Here is a 20,172-nt window from a genome sequence, read left to right on the forward strand (position 1 = left end):
TTCTCTGTGTTGGCACCCGGGCAATATGGCGGAGCCCGGCCCGGAGGAAAGAAGGCCACCCCCCACGGAACAAGGCCGCCCGCAGATCGGTGGCCCCCGATCGCGGGTCAGGTCACCGTGGGGGCCCCCCGGGATCGGATCCCCCCCCGCCCCCCCCAACCACCCCACCCCCCTACAATCACAGAAGAAGTTTAAATCACAGTTTAAATCTGAGCCAGCTCAGTGCGGACTTTGTTTGAACTGAGTGCTGAATTTGGGTACATTTGAGTGCTATAGTGAGAGTTTGGTGACTGAGGGAGTGCTGAATTTGGGTACATTTGAGTGCTATAGTGAGAGTTTGGTGACTGAGGGAGTGCTGAATTTGGGTACATTTGAATGCTATAGACAGATAATAGATAGAGTAGTCAGAGACTTTTTCCCCGCGTGGAACAAACCATTACAAGGGGACATAAATTTAAGGTGAATGGTGGAAGATATAGGGGGGATGTCAGAGGTAGGTTCTTTACCCAGAGAGTAGTGGGAGCATGGAATGCACTGCCTGCGGAAGTAATTGAGTCAGAAACATTAGGGACCTTCAATCGGCTATTGGATAGGTACATGGATTACGGTAGAATGATGGGATGTAGATTAATTTGTTCTTAATCTAGGACAAAGGTTCGGCACAACATCGTGGGCCGAAGGGCCTGTTCTGTGCTGTATTTTTCTATGTTCTATGTTCTACTCAGTGAATGTTGATTGAAGGATTGCCATTGGCCAGGAAACATGGGAGAATTCCCTCTTTTTTTTCTTTAGAATAATTTAAAATAATCTTTTATGATTAAAGAGAGAGGGCGGAATTCTCCGACCCCACGCAGGGTCGGGGAATCGCCCGGGGCCGGTGTAAATCCCGCCCCCCTCCCCATGGCCGGAATTCTCCGCCACCCGGGAATCGACGGGGCAGGAATCGCGCCCCGCCGGTCCGCAGGCCCCGCGCGGCGATTCTCCGGCCCGCATGGACCGAAGTCCCGCCGCTGTCAGGCCTTTCCTGCCGATGTGATTTAAACCACCTTTGTGCCGGCGGGATTGGCGGCGCGAGTGGGCCCCCGGGGTCCTGGGGGAGGCGCGGGGCGATCGGACCCCAGGGGGTGCCCCCACGGTGGCCTGACCCGCGATAGTGGCCCACCGATCGGCGGGTGGGCCTGTGCCGTGGGGACACTCTTTATCTTCCGCCGCCGCCACGGCCTCCACCATGGCAGAGGCGGAAGAGACCCTCTCCACCGCGCATGCGCCGGTGGTGACGTCAACAGCCGCTGGCACTCCGGCGCATGCGCGGACTCACGCCCAGATGGCAAAATTCTCCCCTACCTGGCGGGGCGGGGGGGGTCCCGGCGTAGCGGAGTGGCGCCAACCACTCCGGCGTCGGGCCTCCCCAAAGGTGCGTAATTCTCTGCACCTTTAGGGGCTAGGCCCGCGCCGGACTGGCTCCCGCTCCGTCGACTGGCGCCAACGGCCTTTGGCGCCACGCCTATCGGCATCGGGGCTGGCCAAAAGGCCTTCACCGGTCGGCGTGAGTCTGAGCATGCGCCGGAGCGCCAGACGGCCGCCTACGTCACCCCTGGCGCATGCGCGGTGGAGGGGGTCTCTTCCGCCTCTGCCATGGTGGAGGCCGCGGCGGCGGCGGAAGAAAAAGAGTGTCCCCATGGCAGAGGCCCGTCCGCGGATCGGTGGGCCCCGATCGCGGGCCAGGCCACCGTGGGGGCACACCCCGGGGTCCAATCGCCCCACACCCCCCCCCCCCCCCCAGGACCCCGGGGGCCCGCTCGCGCCGCCAGTCCCGCCGGCACAGAGGTGGTTTAAACTACGTCGGCGGGAGAGGCCTGACAGCAGCGGGACTTCGGCTCATCGCGGGCCGGAGAATCACCGCGGGGGGGCCCGACCGACCGGGTGGCGGTGGCGGAGAATTCTGGCCATGGCGGGAGCGGGATTTACGCCGGCCCCAGGCGATTCCCCGACCCTGCGGGGGGGGTTGGAGAATTCCGCCCACTATTCCCGGTCTGTCCGAGATTCTGTTCGGCGATTGGTACTGTCAAAAGGGGACACAGTAAAATGCTCACCATTTACTCTTAAAGTGAAGGTAAACTCCTTTTTGCTGTCGGCATTCCAGACTTGAATACTGTAATTGCCAAAGTCTTCCTCCTTCACACGGATGAGGTTGAGTATGCACTGATACCTGTTGATAGAGAGGAGGTGGGGAGATGATGATAGCATTCAGTGTGCGGCTGATCTTTCCCAGAGAATGAAAGGATATTGTAATTCAGGTTAATAGTGATATTTGATTTATATGGGCTGGATTCTCCGGTCTGCCAGCTGCACGTTTCCAGTGGCTCACCGCTCGATGGGGACGGGATTGTATAGGCCCACTGCCCGTCGATGGAACTTCCCGTTGAAGCTGTAGCACAGTGCCAGGAAAACAGTGCGGCTACGCTGCTGACGATAAAAGTCAATCGCAACGGCCAGACAATTCCGTCCATTGCTGATAGAATTTCTCAGAAAAGTCACCAGAGTCTCCACACAATGGGGAACATTTAACCATTACTCCCCAGACAGGAAATGCACTGTCACTCTCCATTCACACTCCCCCCCCCCCACTGTCACTCTCCATTCACACTCCCCCCCCCACTGTCACTCTCCATTCACACTCCCCCCCCACTGTCACTCTCCATTCACACTCCCCCCCCACTGTCACTCTCCATTTACACCCCCCCACTGTCACTCTCCATTCACACACTCCCCACTGTCACTCTCCATTCACACTCCCCCCCACTGTCACTCTCCATTCACACCCCCCCCACTGTCACTCTCCATTTACACCCCCCCACTGTCACTCTCCATTCACACACTCCCCACTGTCACTCTCCATTCACACACCCCCCACTGTCACTCTCCATTCACACACCCGCCCCCACTGTCACTCTCCATTCACACACTCCCCACTGTCACTCTCCATTTACACTCCCCCCCACTGTCACTCTCCATTCACACCCCCACCTGTCACTCTCCATTCACACTCCCCCCACACTGTCACTCTCCATTCACACACCCGCCCCCAATGTCATTCTCCATTCACACTCCCCCCCCACTGTCACTCTCCATTCACACTCCCCCCCCCCACTGTCACTCTCCATTCACACTCCCCCCCCACTGTCACTCTCCATTCACACTCCCCCCCCCACTGTCACTCTCCATTCACACTCCCCCCCCCACTGTCACTCTCCATTTGCACCCCCCCAACTGTCACTCTCCATTTACACCCCCCCACTGTCACTCTCCATTCACACACTCCCCACTGTCACTCTCCATTCACACCCCCCCCCCACTGTCACTCTCCATTCACACCCCCCCCACTGTCACTCTCCATTTACACCCCCCCACTGTCACTCTCCATTCACACACTCCCCACTGTCACTCTCCATTCACACCCCCCCACTGTCACTCTCCATTCACACACCCGCCCCCGCTGTCACTCTCCATTCACACACTCCCCACTGTCACTCTCCATTTACACTCCCCCCCCACTGTCACTCTCCATTCACACCCCCACCTGTCACTCTCCATTCACACTCCCCCCACACTGTCACTCTCCATTCACACACCCGCCCCCAATGTCATTCTCCATTCACACTCCCTCCCCACTGTCACTCTCCATTTATACTCACCCCCCCACTGTCACTCTCCATTTACACTCCCCCCATTGTCACTCTCCATTCACACACCCCCACTGTCATTCTCCATTCACACCCCCCCACTGTCACTCTCCATTTACACTCCCCCCCACTGTCACTCTCCATTTACACTCCCCCCATTGTCACTCTCCATTCACACCCCCCCCACTGTCACTCTCCATTTACACTCCCCCCCCACTGTCACTCTCCATTTACACTCCATCCCCATTGTCACTCTCCATTCACACCCCCCCACAGTCACTCTCCATTCACACACCCCCCACAGTCACTCTCCATTCACAATCCCCCTCACTGTCACTCTCCATTTACACTCCCCCCATTGTCACTCTCCATTTACACCCCCCCCCCCACTGTCACTCTCCATTCACACTCCCCCCCACACTGTCACTCTCCATTCACACCCCCCCACAGTCACTCTCCATTCACACACCCCCCACAGTCACTCTCCATTCACAATCCCCCTCACTGTCACTCTCCATTTACACTCCCCCCATTGTCACTCTCCATTTACACCCCCCCCCCACTGTCACTCTCCATTCACACTCCCCCCCACACTGTCACTCTCCATTCACACACCCGCCCCCAATGTCATTCTCCATTCACACTCCCTCCCCACTGTCACTCTCCATTTATACTCACCCCCCCACTGTCACTCTCCATTTACACTCCCCCCATTGTCACTCTCCATTCACACACCCCCACTGTCATTCTCCATTCACACCCCCCCACTGTCACTCTCCATTTACACTCCCCCCCACTGTCACTCTCCATTTACACTCCCCCCATTGTCACTCTCCATTCACACCCCCCCCACTGTCACTCTCCATTTACACTCCCCCCCACTGTCACTCTCCATTTACACTCCATCCCCATTGTCACTCTCCATTCACACCCCCCCACAGTCACTCTCCATTCACACACCCCCCACAGTCACTCTCCATTCACAATCCCCCTCACTGTCACTCTCCATTTACACTCCCCCCATTGTCACTCTCCATTTACACCCCCCCCCACTGTCACTCTCCATTCACACTCCCCCCCCACTGTCACTCTCCATTTGCACCCCCCCACTGACACTCTCCATTCACACTCCCCCCACACTGTCACTCTCCTTTCACACATCCGCCCCCACTGTCATTCTCCATTCACACCCCCCCGTCACTCTCCATTCACACTCCCCCCCACTGTCACTCTCCATTTACACTCCCCCCACTGTCACTCTCCATTTACACTTCCCCCCCATTGTGACTCTCCATTCACACACCCCCCACAGTCACTCTCCATTCACACTCCCCCCCACTGTCACTCTCCATTTACACTCCCCCCACTGTCACTCTCCATTTACACTCCCCTGCACTGTCACTCTCCATTCACACCCCCCCCCACTGTCACTCTCCATTTACACTCCCCCCCCACTGTCACTCTCCATTTACACTCCATCCCCACTGTCATTCTCCATTCACACCCCCCCGTCACTCTCCATTCACACTCCCCCCCCACTATCACTCTCCATTTACACTCCCCCCCACTGTCACTCTCCATTTACACTCCCCCCACTGTCACTCTCCATTTACACTCCCCTGCACTGTCACTCTCCATTTACACTCCCCCCCACTGTCACTCTCCATTCACACTCCCACCCACTGTCACTCTCCATTTGCAACCCCCCCCACTTACACTCTCCATTCACACTCTCCCCCCCACTGTCACTCTCCATTCACACTCCCCCCTCCCACTGTCACTCTCCATTCACACTCCCCCCCCACTGTCACTCTCTGTTCGCACTCCCCCCACTGTCACTCTCCATTCACACTCCCACTCCCCAGTCACTCTCCATTCGCACTCCCCCCACTGTCACTCTCCATTCACACTCCCCCCCACTGTCACTCTCCATTCACACACCCGCCCCCCACTGTCACTCTCCATTCACAACCCCCCCACAGTCACTCTCCATTCACACACCCGCCCCCACTGTCACTCTCCATTCATACTCCCCCCCGTCCACTGTCACTCTCCATTCACATTCCCCCCCGTCCACTGTCACTCTCCATTCACATTCCCCCCCACTATCACTCTCCATTCACACTCCCCCCCACTGTCACTCTCCATTCACACTCCCCCCTCCCACTGCCACTCTCCATTTACACCCCCCCACTGTCATTCTCTATTTACACTCCCCCCTCCCCCCCACTGTCACTCTCCATTCACACTCCCCCCCACTGTCACTCTCCATTCGCACTCCCCCCCACTGTCACTCTCCATTTACTCCCCCCCACTGTCACTCTCCATTCACACTCCCCCCCACTGTCACTCTCCATTCACACTCCCCCCCACTGTCACTCTCCAGTCACACTCCCCCCACAGTCACTCTCCATTTACACGCCCCCCCACTGTCACTCTCCATTCACACTCCCCCCCCACTGTCACTCTCCATTCACACTCCCCCCTCACTGTCACTCTCCAGTCACACTCCCCCCCACTGTCACTCTCCATTTACACTCCCCCCACTGTCACTCTCCATTCACACCCCCCCCCACTGTCACTCTCCATTCACACTCCCCCCCCACTGTCAATCTCCATTCACACTCCCCCCTCACTGTCACTCTCCATTCACACTCCCCCCCCCCACTGTCATTCTCCATTTACACCCCTCCCCCCACTGTCACTCTCCATTTACACTTTTTTTTCAAAAAAATAATTTATGGGATGTGGGCGTTGTTGGTTAGAGCAGTATTTATTTCCCATCCCTAGTTGCCCTTCAGACGGTGATGGTGAGCTGCCTTCTTGAACCGCTGCAGTCCTAGAGGTGCACGTCCACCCACAGTGCTGTTAGGGAGGGAGTTCCAGGATTTTGCCCCAGCGACAGTGAAGGAACAGCGATATACTTCCAAATCGGGGTGGTGATCGACTTGGACGGGAACCCCCAGGTGGCGGGGTTCCCAGGTATCTGATGCGTTTGTCCTGCTAGATGGTAGCGGTCATGGGTTTGGGAGGTGCTGCCTTAGGAGCCTTGGTGACTGTTTGTCGGTGGTGGAGGATTTGAATGTTTGTGTAAGGACGAGCAATCAAGCGGGCTGCCTTGTCCTGGCTGGTGTTGAGCTTCTTGCCCACTATCTCTGTTGACTTCAATGGAGACTAAAATTGTGTGTGTGTAAAACCGTTGTTAGATTGAATCCTCAGATCCTGATCCTTGGCAGTACCACCAGGCATGCTGGCAGTACCTTGTTCATCTGGCTGTGCCACCGGTCACCTTGGCAGTGCCAAGGTGCATGTGCGTCAGCGAGCCAGGATGCCACCCTGCCCTGTCCCCGATCACCCTGGGGTCTCCAATAACCTGGGAGAGCCTCCACGTGCCAGTACGCCTGGTCCACATTTTGAGTGGACCAGTGCTAAACTGTGCCCAAACCAGGCCTCGCTGGAGAGGCCGTTAGTTCCCGGGCAATAATTGAAAGAGCCCAGCAAGGGTGAGATCCAGGTGGCTACGTCCCCTGTGGCTCGGTTGAATCTTGCACAACGTCTCAAGCTTCTCGAGAGACTTGGTGGTACGATAAGGCCAGCAAATCGCTCCCCTTGTATTCACAGTCTCGGGAATTGTGTTGACTGAATGGAAACAATACAAACGCTTACCTGTTTTCTCCCAGGGTTTTGTTGCTAAATGTCACTTGATTGGACCTTTCGTTAAATGGTACATTGTCCTTCAGCCACGTGACAGTCGGGGCTGGATATGCTGTTATATTCACCACAAACATTTTCACCTCTGACAGCTCTGCGTATTCGGTGTCACTCAAATCTGTGTTGAGATGAACAAGTCCATGGGCTGTGAAGACATTACAGAGAGTTACATCACAGCAAAAGGCCATTCAGTCCATTCGCTCTGCCTGCTCTTTAAAAAAGCTTTGCAATAATGTCACAACCTCCCCCCCTCTGCCTTTAACCCCCCCTCCCCTGCCTTTAACCTCCCCTGTAGCCCCACAAAATTTGTCTGTTCAAATATTCACCCAATTGTCTTTTGAAAGTTACAACCGAGTCTGCTTCTATCGCCCTGTCAGGCAAATCCACGGTAGCACAGTGGTTAGCACAGTTGCTTCACAGCTCCAGGGTCCCAGGTTCCATTCCTGGCTTGGGTCACTGTCCGTGCGGAGTCTGCACGTTCTCCCCGTGTGTGTGTGAGTTTCTTCCAGGTGCTCCGGTTTCCTCCCACAGTCCAAAAATGTGCAGGTTCAGTGGATTGGCCATGCTAAATTGCCCTTGGTTTCCAGAAAAGGTGAAGTGGGTTGATGGGGATAAGGTGGAGGTGTGGGCTTAGGTTCTTTCCAAGTTCTTTCCTTGTTCTTTCCAAGGGCTGGCGCAGACTCGATGGGCCGAATGGCCTCCTTCTGCACTGTAAATTCTATGATTCTATGATCACAGCAATTTACTGATTGAAAAATAAACATTTCCCTCTTCCTCCTTCCGGTTCTTTTGTCCATTATCCTAACTTTGTGCCCTCTGTTTGCCAACCCTCTTGTCTGGAAACAGTTTCTCCCTATCTGCCCCAGTAAAATCCAAATGGTGTTGACCACCTCGATTAAATCCACTCTTAACTTTCCCTGCTTCGAGAAGAACGGCCTCAGCTTCTCCGATTCCTCCACATAACTGGACAGCAGGGTAGCATGGTGGTTAGCATAAATGCTTCACAGCTCCAGGGTCCCAGGTTCGATTCCTGGCTGGGTCACTGTCTGTGTGGAGTCTGCACGTCCTCCCCCTGTGTGCGTGGGTTTCCTCCGGGTGCTCCGGTTTCCTCCCACAGTCCAAAGATGTGCGGGTTAGGTGGATTGGCCATGCTAAATTGCCCGTAGTGTCCTAATAAAAGTAAGGTTAAGGGGGGGATTGTTGGGTTACGGGTATAGGGTGGATGAGTAGGGTGATCATTGTTCGGCACAACATTGAGGGCTGAAGGGCCTGTTCTGTGCTGTACTGTTCTATGTTCTATAACTGTAGTCAATGCGGCTTTAACGCAGCATTGATCTGGTTTAGTAGTGGGACCAGTCTGAGGGGCATGGGGTCACAGTTCACTGGCATCCAACATAAAGAGGCACACGGTCATGCTGGGAGGAGAGAAAGGTCACTTGATCCCGTTCGCCTATCCAATCTTGAATGATCTCGACTGGACTAAACTGTCTTCTCATCCTGTCCACAAATTTCTGCAGAATAAATGTGTATGGTCTCTTGACCCCCACCCATTTGCTGAGCTTCCCTGGTTACTCGAACCATGACTAGCTCCCCCCTCCTAAAGCCACCAGACATTCAGTTACGTTCTGACGATTTCCCAATTATTTTGTCAGCGTCTGAATGAAACGCCATGTGCATGACAGAAGGTAAGGTCTTGGATATTTAAACAAAGTTTTATTGGACAATTCATCACAGCCCTGGTCCAAACATGTACAGAAGAGCTGAACTCCAGAGGTGAGGTGAGAGTGACTGCCCTCGACATCAAGGCAGCATTTGACCGAGTGTGGCATCAAGGCGCCCGAGCTAAATTGCAGTCAATGGGAATCAGGGGGGCACTTTGGTGTCATACCTGGCACAAATGAAGGTGGTTGTGATGGTTGCAGGTCAATCATCTCAGCCCCGAGATATCTCAGCAGGAGTTCCTCAGGGTAGTGTCCGAGGCCCAAAATCTTCAGCTGTTCCATCAAGGACCTCCCTTCCATCAAAATGTCAGAAGTGGGGATGCTCGTGGATGACTGCACAATGTTCAGCACCATTCGCAACTCCTCAAATACTGAAGCAGTCCATGTCCAAATGTAGCAAAGACCTGGACAATATCCAGGCTTGGGTTGACAAGTGGCAAGTTACATTCACACCACACAAATGCCAGACAATGACCATCTCCTGCAAGTGAGACACTAGCCATCTGCCCGTGACATTCAAAGGCTGAATCCTCCACTATCAACATACAGGGTGTTACCCCCAGGCTTCTGTGGATAGAAACTGGACCAACCATATAAATAATGTGGCTATCGAAGCAGGTTAGAGGTTGAGACTTCTGTGGTGAGTGACTCACGTCCTGACCCCCCAAAGTCTGTCCACCATCTACAAGGCACAAGTCTGGGGTGTGATGGAATACTCCCCACCTGCCTGGATGAGTGCAGCTCCAACACTCAAGAATCTCAACACCATCCAGGACAAAGCAGCCCACTTGATTGCTCCCCTTTCCACAAACATTCACTCCCTTCACCATCGACGCACAGTAGCAGCCGTCTGTACCGTCTACAAAATGCACTGCAGGAATTCACCAAGGTTCCTTAGACAGCACCTTCCAAACCCACGACCACCACCATCTAGAAGGTCAAGAGCAGCAGATACCTGGGAACCCCACCAGCTGGAGGTTCCCCTCCAAGTCACTCACCACCGTGACTTGGAAATAACAGCACTGTGGATGTTGCTGTCGAAGAAGGTGGATCATTACCACCTTCTCAAGAGCAATTAGGGATGGGCAACAATTGCTGACCTAGCCAGTGATGCTCACATCCCATGAATGAATAAAAAAACAATTACCGACCGGTGGAAACACCAAATCACAGTGTTACAGCGAGCAGGAAGATGCAGACCCCCACAGTGTTAATTGTATCAATTGAAGTTGGAGGGCATTGATTGGATAGTTACTTGAGCACATATAAAGAGATACCGCCTGACACATGGGGCTGGATTCCCCGTTATTGGGACTATGTCCCCACTCTGGCGTCAGAACTGTGGATTTTCACCCCAGTAAAGAGCCACATATTCCCAGCCCTGCAGGGGACTAGCAGGGACCCGGCGTAAACCTAGCAGCTTTTACTGAAGATACAGGCCCCTGCACTTCCGGGTCAGAGGCCGCGCCTACACACAGCGGCGGCGGCCATGCTCCATGGTGGACTCAGACCGCAGAGCTGGACACTAAAAATAGACCCCCCCCACACCGATCCAGCGCGCGCCCGACCCTGACCACCCGAACAAACATTGCATGTCGCGTATAAAGCCGCCGCTGCCCTCCGATCGGCCTGCCCCCGACCAGGGTGGCCGCGGACTGAGTCAGCAGCTGCCACCCGAGTATCCAGACCGGCTGGACCACGTGAGGTCCATGCCGTCGGGACTTCGGCCGCTCGAGGGCGGAGAATGGCGGAGCGGGCCTCCAGCAATGGCCCCAGGAAGGTGCTAGGTGGCGTGCTGTACTCTCCGAGTCCGCTGCATTCCTGGGCCCACAGAATCAGGGACCCATGAAGGGAAATGGATTCTCCACCCCTGCGCTGGCCACGATTTCAGCGTCAGGGTGCAGAGAATCCAGCCCATGGTGTGAGCCAAGATAGGAGGTATACACCTGCAATGGTTCACTCTGTCAATAAATCCACATCAAGTAAAATTTCCCTTTGGTTTCTTCCTTCACCAACTGGCCAGCTGGAGAGCTGGTGGGGGTTCCGTGCAGCTTCAATCAGCTGATACGTTTGATGTCAGACCAAGTCAGCCTGTACGACAATGTCTTGGTTCAGTTGGACAGAATCACTGGTGCACCTTGCACAATGGGCAAATCAGATTAGCACCAGCGCACCAATGAAATGATGTTCCTCTGAAGAGAGAGAATGATGGACAGAAAGAGCCAGACAGACAAAAAAACAGGAGAAAGGAAAAATAAGCCAGACAGGAAAGGCAAACTGACATTTCTCTCGCACCTTTCACAGCCTGAAATCATCCCAAAACTCGATACAGACAATGAAATTCTCTGGAAGTGTAGTCATTGCTGTAATATCGGAAATGTTGCATCCGTTTACCCATAGCAAGTACCCCTTCAGCCCGGCTGTACATAAAAAGTGTCAATGTCGCACAAACCGACTATCTGATATCCAATGGTTCCCACCCACATCATCTCTGGATCTGCATATTTGAAAGGACACGAGTGAGGTTGGCCACAATCACTGATGAAAAGTTACTTACTGAGAACGGTAATTTGCAGAGATTTTTCTTCAAATTGATTCTCTGGATAGAATCCTGTCACGCTGCAGTTGTACCATCCGGAATCTTTCAGTGTGGCACTTTCCAAGTACAGGGTAGAGTTCACCGCATCACCCTGGTCCGACACAATTATTTCGGCCCCCTGAACAGAAAGGCAATAAGATTTACAGGAGAGAAAATCAAGTGGGGCTGTTTCCTGTTAAAAGCATATTATGCGGCTCCAGCACTGAGGGAGTGCTGAACTGTCAGAGGGTCAGTACTGAGAGTCACTGCACTGTCACAGGGTCAGTACTGAGGGAGTGCTGCACTGTCAGAGGGTCAGTACTGAGGGAATGCTGCACTTTCACAGGGTCAGTACTGAGGGAGTGCCGCACTGTCACAAGGTCAGTACTGAGGGAGTGCTGCACTGTCAGAGGGTCAGTACTGAGGGAGTGCTGCACTGTCAGAGGGTCAGTACTGAGGGAGTGCTGCACTGTCAGAGGGTCAGTACTGAGGGAGTGCAGCACTGTCAGAGGGTCAGTACTGAGGGAGTGTCGCACTGTCAGAGGGTCAGTACTGAGGGTCACTGCACTGTCAGAGGGTCAGTACTGAGGGAGTGCTGCACTGTCAGAGGGTCAGTACTGAGGGAGTGCTGCACTGTCAAAGGGTCAGTACTGAGGGAGTGCTGCACTGTCAGAGGGTCAGTACTGAGGGAGTGCTGCACTGTCAGAGGGTCAGTACTGAGGGAGTGCCACACTGTCACAAGGTCAGTACTGAGGGAGTGTCGCACTGTCAGAGGGTCAGTACTGAGGGTCACTGCACTGTCAGAGGGTCAGTACTGAGGGAATGCTGCACTGTCAGAGGGTCAGTACTGAGGGAGTGCTGCACTGTCAGAGGGTCAGTACTGAGAGTCACTGCACTGTCAGAGGATCAGTACTGAGGGAGTGCTGCACTGTCAGAGGGTCAGTACTGAGGGAGTGCTGCACTGTCAGAGGGTCAGTACTGAGGGAGTGCCGCACCGTCACAGGGTCAGTACTGAGGGAGTGCCGCACTGTCAGAGGGTCAGTACTGAGGGAGTGCTGCACTGTCAGAGGGTCAATACTGAGGGAGTGCTGCACTGTCAGAGGGTCAGTACTGAGGGAATGCCGCACTGTCAGAGGGTCAGTACTGAGGGAGTGCTGCACTGTCACAGGGTCAGTACTGAGGGAGTGCTGCACTGTCACAGGGTCCGTACTGAGTGAGTGCTGCACTGTCAGAGGGTCAGTACTGAGGGAGTGCCGCACTGTCAGAGGGTCAGTACTGAGGGAGTGCCGCACTGTCAGAGGGTCAGTACTGAGGGAGTGCTGCACTGTCAGAGGGTCAGTACTGAGAGAGTGCCGCACTGTCAGAGGGTCAGTACTGAGGGAGTGCTGCACTGTCAGAGGGTCAGTACTGAGAGAGTGCTGCACTGTCAGAGGGTCAGTGCTGAGGGGGTGCTGCACTGTCAGAGGGTCAGTACTGAGGGAGTGCTGCACTGTCAGAGGGTCAGTACTGAGGGAGTGCTGCACTGTCAGAGGGTCAGTACTGAGGGAGTGCTGCACTGTCAGAGGGGCAGTACTGAGGGAGTGCTGCACTGTCAGAGGGTCAGTACTGAGGGAGTGCTGCACTGTCAGAGGGTCAGTACTGAGGGAGTGCTGCACTGTCAGAGGTGAGTTTTCCCCAGGTTGATATATCTGCCTTGGGGTGTTTGATGGAATAGTGTAGGTGGATCTTTAGTTTCCATTCAGCCTCTGGGAGTGTTTGATGGGGACAGTGCAGAGGGAGCTTTACTCTGTATCCAACCCCGTGCTTTACCTGCCCTGGGAGTGTTTGATGGGGACAGTGTAGAGGGAGCTTTACTCTGTATCTAACCCTGTGCTGCACCTGTCCTGGGAGTGTTTGATGGGGACAGTGTCGAGGGAACTTTACTCTGTATCTAACCCAGTGCTGTACCTGTCCTGAGAGTGTTTGATGGGGACAGTGTAGAGGGAGCTTTACTCTGTATCTAACCCAGTGCTGTACCTGTCCTGAGAGTGTTTGATGGGGACAGTGTAGAGGGAGCTTTACTCTGTATCTAACCCTGTGCTGTACCTGCCCCGGGAGTGTTTGATGGGGACAGTGTAGAGGGAGCTTTACTCTGTATCTAGCCCCGTGCTGTACCTGTCCTGGGAGTGTTTGATGGGGACTGTGTAGAGGGAGCTTTACTCTGTATCCAACCCCGTGCTGTCCCTGTCCTGGGAGTGTTTGATGGGGACAGTGTAGAGGGGTTTTACTCTGTATCTAACCCCGTGCTGTAACTGTCCTGGAAGTGTTTGATGGGGACAGTGTAGAGGGAGCTTTACTCTGTATCTAACCCCGTGCTGTACCTGTCCTGGGAGTGTTTGATGGGGATAGTGTAAAGGGAGCTTTACTCTGTATCTAACCCCGTGCTGTACCTGTCCTGGGAGTGTTTGATGGGGACAGTGTAGAGGGAGCTTTACTCTATATCTAAACCCGTGCTTTACCTGTCCTGGGAGTGTTTGATGGGGACAGTGTAGAGGGAGCTTTACTCTGTATCTAACCCCATGCTGTACCTGCCCTGGGAGTGTTTGATGGGGACTGTGTAGAGGGAGCTTTACTCTGTATCTAACCCCGTGCTGTACCTGTCCTGGGAGTGTTTGATTGGGACAGTGTAGAGGGAGCTTTACTCTGTATCTAACCCTGTGCTGTACCTGTCCTGGGAGTGTTTGATGGGGACAGTGTAGAGGGAGCTTTACTCTGTATCTAACCCCGTGCTGTACAGTTCTGGGAGTGTTTGATTGGGGTATCTCATATCTGGGATGAAACCAATCCGTGCCATTGGGGCAGAAAAACACAAGAATTTTTCTGAAGACGTTTAAACTAAAATGATACAATCTATCTACATATCTATCTATTTACGCCCCTGTACAAAGTCAGTCAAACGCTCACATCCATCCTCGGGTAGCTCCACTTGAACTCCAGCAATTCATTGTTTGCACTACAGGTGACTCTGATAGGCTCTCCCAGTTTGACCATGGCTCTTGATGCATGAAGTTTAACATTGAGATCTCCACCTGCCACAAAGGGGAAATCGTAATGACCTTTAGATCTTCAACAACAAGTGCTTCACTGGAGTGTTATCAGGCAAGCTTTGACAGTAAGCCACACAAAGTGATATTAGGACAGATGATCGGAAGCTGGGCCAGTGGGATAGTCTTTATGAATGTCCTAAAGCAGGGGAGAGAGTGATAGAGAGGTCCATGAAGGAAATTCCTGAGCTAAGGGTTGAGGCAGCTGTAAGCACGATGGCCAATAGCAGTGTGAGTAAAACTGGAGCTGAGCAAGTGGTTAGAATTGGAGGTCTCAGTAGGTGATAGGACTGGAGTAGAGATCGGGAGGGGTGAGCCCATGGAGGGTTTTGGGAAGGATGTGAGTTTTAAACTGGGAGGCTTTGCTCGACTGAAGCCAGTGTAGATCAGCAAACATAGGGGAGTGATAGGTGAATGGGGCTTGGCGTGAGAGAGGACACAGACAACAGGGTTGGGATCAGTTCATGTTCACAGAGGGTTAAGATGGAAGGAGCGGCAGGAATAGTCGCGTCTGGAGGTTACAAGACCATGGATGAGGGTTTCAGAGTTGGGTGGGCTGAGGCAGAGATGGGCGATATTACAGAAGCAATCTTTGACAAAGAAGAGAAAATACCTCCAAGCGTTTCCACAAAGTACGGCTCAGATATTGCCTCCACTCCATTTAATGTGGCTTTACACAAATAGGTTCCATCCCTGAACCTGCCGATAAAGCCTTGTTTATTGTTGTACGGTATGTCCATGATGGTGTCGGTCTCCTCGTGTAGCAGTGTGACTTGGAGGTCAGGATTGGTCACCAGGCATGGGATGGTGGAAGAATTTTCCATCATGAGGATGACCATATCGTCCAGGTTTTGTGGCCGGAACCATTCTTTGGGATCTGTAAAAGAAACACGATTTCTGCCATTTAGCTTTCCTTCCAGGGCCCAGCGAATGATCTCAAAGATTGTGCACAAGTTCTCAGGTTAGCGGCACTGTCTGATCTGAATCGTTCAGAGTTTCAACCCTGGACATCCATCCCTTTCAAACAGTTGGTGCCCAATTTGTTAGCCGTTGTGACAGTTCGATGGGTTTGGAAGTGGGATCGGGAGCACAGAAAGTCAATCAGCCCTGGGTTTCTGTTCCTAATCCCCATCCCGTGATCTCTTCCAGCGGTACAGCGTGGATAGCCATCAGAATTTAGGAAGTGGAGTAGGCCATTCAGTCCCTCTAGCCCGTGTTTTGTGGACATCTTTAGCGTGTCCCTACTCCGCTCCGAGGTCCCACCTGCTTAAAGAAGACCACCATCATACACCGGTGCCAAAGACGAACCAGGCAACGTGCCTCAATGACTACCATCCGGTTGCCCTGACTTCAGTCGTAATGAAGTGCTTCGAGAGGTTGATCATGAAGCACATCACCTCCATACTCCCAGAATGCCTTGATCCACTGCAATTCACATACCGCCGCAACCGGTCCACATCAGACGCCATTTCCCTGGCCCTACACTCATCCCGAGAGCATCTCAACAACAAGGGCTCCTGCAGCAGGCTCCTATTTATTGACTATAGCTCCGCCTTCAACACCATAATCCCAGCCAAGCTCATATCAAAGCTCCAAAACCTAGGACTTGGCTCTCCACTCTGCAACTGGATCCTCGACTTTCTAACCTACAGACCACAATCAGTAAGAATGAACAACAACACCTCCTCCACAATAGTCCTCAATACCGGAGCCCAGCAAGGCTGTGTACTTAGCCCCCTACTCTACTCCCTGTACACACACGACTGCGTGGCAAAATGTGGTTTCAACTTCATCTACAAGTTTGCTGACAATATGACCATAGTGGGCCGGATCTCGAATAACGACGAGTCAGAATACAGGAGGGAGATAGAGAACCTGGTGGAGTGGTGTAGCGACAACAATCTATCCCTCAATGCCAGCAAAACTAAAGAGCTGGTCATTGACTTCAGGAAGCAAAGTACTGTACACACCCCTGTCAGCATCAACGGGGCCAAGGTGGAGATGGTTAGCAGTTTCAAATTCCTAGGGGTACACATCTCCAAACATCTGTCCTGGTCCACCCAAGTCGACGCTACTATGAAGAAAGCACAACAGCGCCCATACTTCCTCAGGAAACTAAGGAAATTTGGCATGTCCATATTAGTTCTTACCAACTTTTACAGATGCACCATAGAAAGCATCCTATCTGGCTGCATCACAGCCTGGTATAGCAACTGCTCGGCCCAAGACCGCAAGAAACTTCAGAGAATCGTGAATACCGCCCGGTCCATCACACGAACTTGCCTCCCATCCATTGACTCTGTCTACACCTCCCACTGCCGGGGGAATGTGGGCAGCATTATCAAAGCCCCCTCCCACCCAGCTTACTCATTCCTACAACTTCTTCCATCGGGCAGGAGATACAGAAGTCTGAGAACACACATGAACTGACACAAAAACAGCTTTTTCCCCGCTGTTACCAGACTCCTAAACGACCCTCTTATGGACTGACCTCATTAACACTATATCTTGTATGGTTCACCCGATGCCGGTGTTATGTAGTTACATTGTGTACCTTAGAACATTGAATATACAGTGGAAGGAGGCCATTCGGCCCATCGAGTCTGCTCCGACCCACTTAAGCCCTCACTTCCACCCATCCCCATAACCCAATAACCCCTCCTAACCTTTTTGGTAACTAAGGGCAATTTATCATGACCAATCCACCTAACCTGCATGACTTTAGACTGTGGGAGAAAACCGGAGCACCCAAAGGAAACCCACGCAGACACGGGGAGAACGTGCAGACTCCACACAGATAGTGACCCAGCGGGGAATCGAACCTGGGACCATGGAGCTGTGAAGCCACAGTGCTATCCACTTGTGCTACCTTGTGTTACCCTATTATATATTTTCTTTTATTTCCTTTTCATTTCATGTACTTAATGATCTGTTGAGCAGGTTGCAGAAAAATACTTTTTTTGAAAATATTTTTATTCTTCTTTTTCACATTTTCTGCCAAATTTACACCCAACAATAAACAATAATCAGTAATGAATGTAATGTCAATCCCCATATCAATAACAACAATCGCATCCTCCCACCAAACCCCCAAACATTAGTCCGCATGTTAACATAAATAAATAACAAAAAGGAATCAGGAATCACCCATAGTCACCATTAACACATACAGGGCGGGTTTCTCCGACCCCCCGCCGGGTCGGAGAATCACCGGGGGGGGGGGGGGCGCGTGAATCCCGCCCCCGCCACCTCGATGCCGGTTGTCGAATTCTCTGGTGCCGGCGTTTTGGCGGGGGTGGGAATCGCACCGCACCGGTCGCTGGCGATTCTCCACCCCGCAATGTGTCGAGTGGCCGCCCGTTTTCGGCCAGTCCCGCCGGCGTAAATTACGCAAGGTTCTTACTGACGGGACCTGGCTCTGCGGGCGGCCTGTGGAGTCCTGGGGGGGGGGGGGGGAGGGGGGCCATGGTGGCCTGACCTGTGATTGGGGCCCACCAATCCTCGGGCTGGCCTGTGCCATGGGGGCACTCTTCCCCTCCGCACCGGCCGCTGTGAACCTCCGTGATGGCCGGTGCGGAGAAAAAAAACCCCCTGCGCATGTGCTGGGATCATGGCAGCGGTTCGGCGCATGCGCCAGAACACACTAGCAGTCCCGTGCATGCGCCAACTCGCGCCGGATGGCGGAGGCCCTTCAGCACCAGTTGGCGTGGTGCCAACCCCTCCAGCACTGGCCTAGCCCCGAAGGTGCGGACGATTCGGGGTCGCCCGTGCCGGAGTGGTTCATGCCACTCCTCGCCGTCGGTATGGCCAGCCCCGCCGGTGAGCGGAGAATCCCGGCCACAGTCTCTCTCCCCCCAACCCTCCCAGCACCCCCCCATTAATGTTCGATGTGATCCAATTCTCGAAAGTGCATAATGAATAACGCCCATGAATTGTAGAACCCCTCCATCCTTCCCCTCTGTTGAAATTTGATCTTTTATCAGGAATTCCAGCAGGTCCCCCGCAGAAAAATATTTATCACTGTACCTTGGTACACATGACAATAAACAAAATGCAAATCCGTGCTGGCACTCAATGAGATCATTGGAACTGCTCAATGAAGATCTACAAGTTGTTTATTTTAGGCCATCCTGATAGTCACATGATTCGACAATAACAAAGTTGGTTTCTGAATGGGGAAATTTTCTAAATGGGGAAATACTTAGGAAATCAGAAGCACCAGGGGATTTGGGGGCCCTTGTTCAAGATTCTCTTAAGGTTAACGTGTAGGTTCAGTCGGCTGTTAGGAAGGCAAATACAATGTTAGCATTCATGTCGAGAGGGCAGATTTTGGTCAGACCCCATTTGGAGTATTGTGAGCAGTATCCAAGGAATGATGTGCTGGCCTTGGAAAGGGTCCAGAGGAGGTTCACAAGAATGATCCCTGGAATGAAGAACTTGTCGTATGAGGAACGGTTGAGGATGCTGGGTCTGTACTCGTTGGAGATTAGAAGGATGAGGGGGGATCTTATTGAAACTTACAGGATACCGCGAGACCTGGATAGAGTGGACGTGGAGAGGATGTTTTCACTTGTGGGAAAAACGAGAACCAGAGGCACAATCTCAGACTACAGGGACGAACCTTTAAAACAGAGATGAGGAGGAATTTCTTCAGCCAGAGGGTGGTGAATCTGTGGAACTCTTTGCTGCAGAAGGCTGTGGAGGCCAAATCACCGAGTATCTTTCAGACAGTGATAGATAGGTTCTTGATTAATAAGGGGATCAGGGGTTATGGGGAGAAGGCAGGAGAATGGGGATGAGAAAAATATCAGCCATGACTGAATGGTGGAGCAGACTCGATGGGCCGAGTGGCCTAATTCTGCTCCGATGTCTTATGGGTCTTCCGTTAACTAATTACAGAAATCAATGTCTGTCAATGATTCTGCAACAGAATCAGGAATAAAGTGAAAACAACCCATTGGGGAACCACAGGCCCAAACTCACCCGTTCATCACTCATCAGACATCGAGGGCGGGATTCTTCCGTAATTGGCGGGATGGCCCAATGCCAGCACCAAGAACGGCGTGAACCACTCCGGCGTCAGGCCACCCGGAAGTTGCGGAATCCTCCGCACTTCCGGGGGCTAGGCCGGCGCCGCAGGGGTTGGCGCTGCACCGATGGGCCGCCGTAGCCCCGTGCAGAACCGCCGGCGTGTTCTTGCGCATGCGCAGGGGGTTTCTTCTCTGCGCCGGCCATGGTGGAGCCCTACAGAGGCCGGCGCGGAAGGAAGGAGTGTTCCCACGGCACAGGCCCGCCCGCAGATCGGTGGGCCCTGGTCCACCCCCCCCCCCACCCCCCTAGACGGCCTACCAGCCAGGTCCCGCCGTGTGGGACCATGTCCTTTTCACACCGGTGGG

At 53.3% G+C, this 20,172-nt stretch overlaps 1 protein-coding gene across 2 annotated transcripts in view; it reads right to left on the reverse strand.

The window, feature by feature from the left end:
• LOC119965441 (platelet-derived growth factor receptor beta-like) overlaps positions 1–20,172 on the reverse strand; it is a 140,978-nt gene that overhangs the window by 46,152 nt on the left and 74,654 nt on the right. For both annotated transcript variants that reach the window (XM_038796225.1, XM_038796224.1), the window contains exons 7-11: positions 15,390–15,653; positions 14,637–14,761; positions 11,673–11,832; positions 7,350–7,539; positions 2,094–2,209 (exon numbers count right to left, since the gene is read on the reverse strand). In XM_038796225.1, the coding sequence (XP_038652153.1) occupies positions 2,094–2,209; positions 7,350–7,539; positions 11,673–11,832; positions 14,637–14,761; positions 15,390–15,653 (855 nt within the window). The remainder of the gene's footprint in view (positions 1–2,093; positions 2,210–7,349; positions 7,540–11,672; positions 11,833–14,636; positions 14,762–15,389; positions 15,654–20,172) is intronic.

The sequence above is a fragment of the Scyliorhinus canicula genome, chromosome 4 (assembly GCF_902713615.1).
Source record: "Scyliorhinus canicula chromosome 4, sScyCan1.1, whole genome shotgun sequence".
NCBI lineage: Eukaryota > Metazoa > Chordata > Chondrichthyes > Carcharhiniformes > Scyliorhinidae > Scyliorhinus > Scyliorhinus canicula.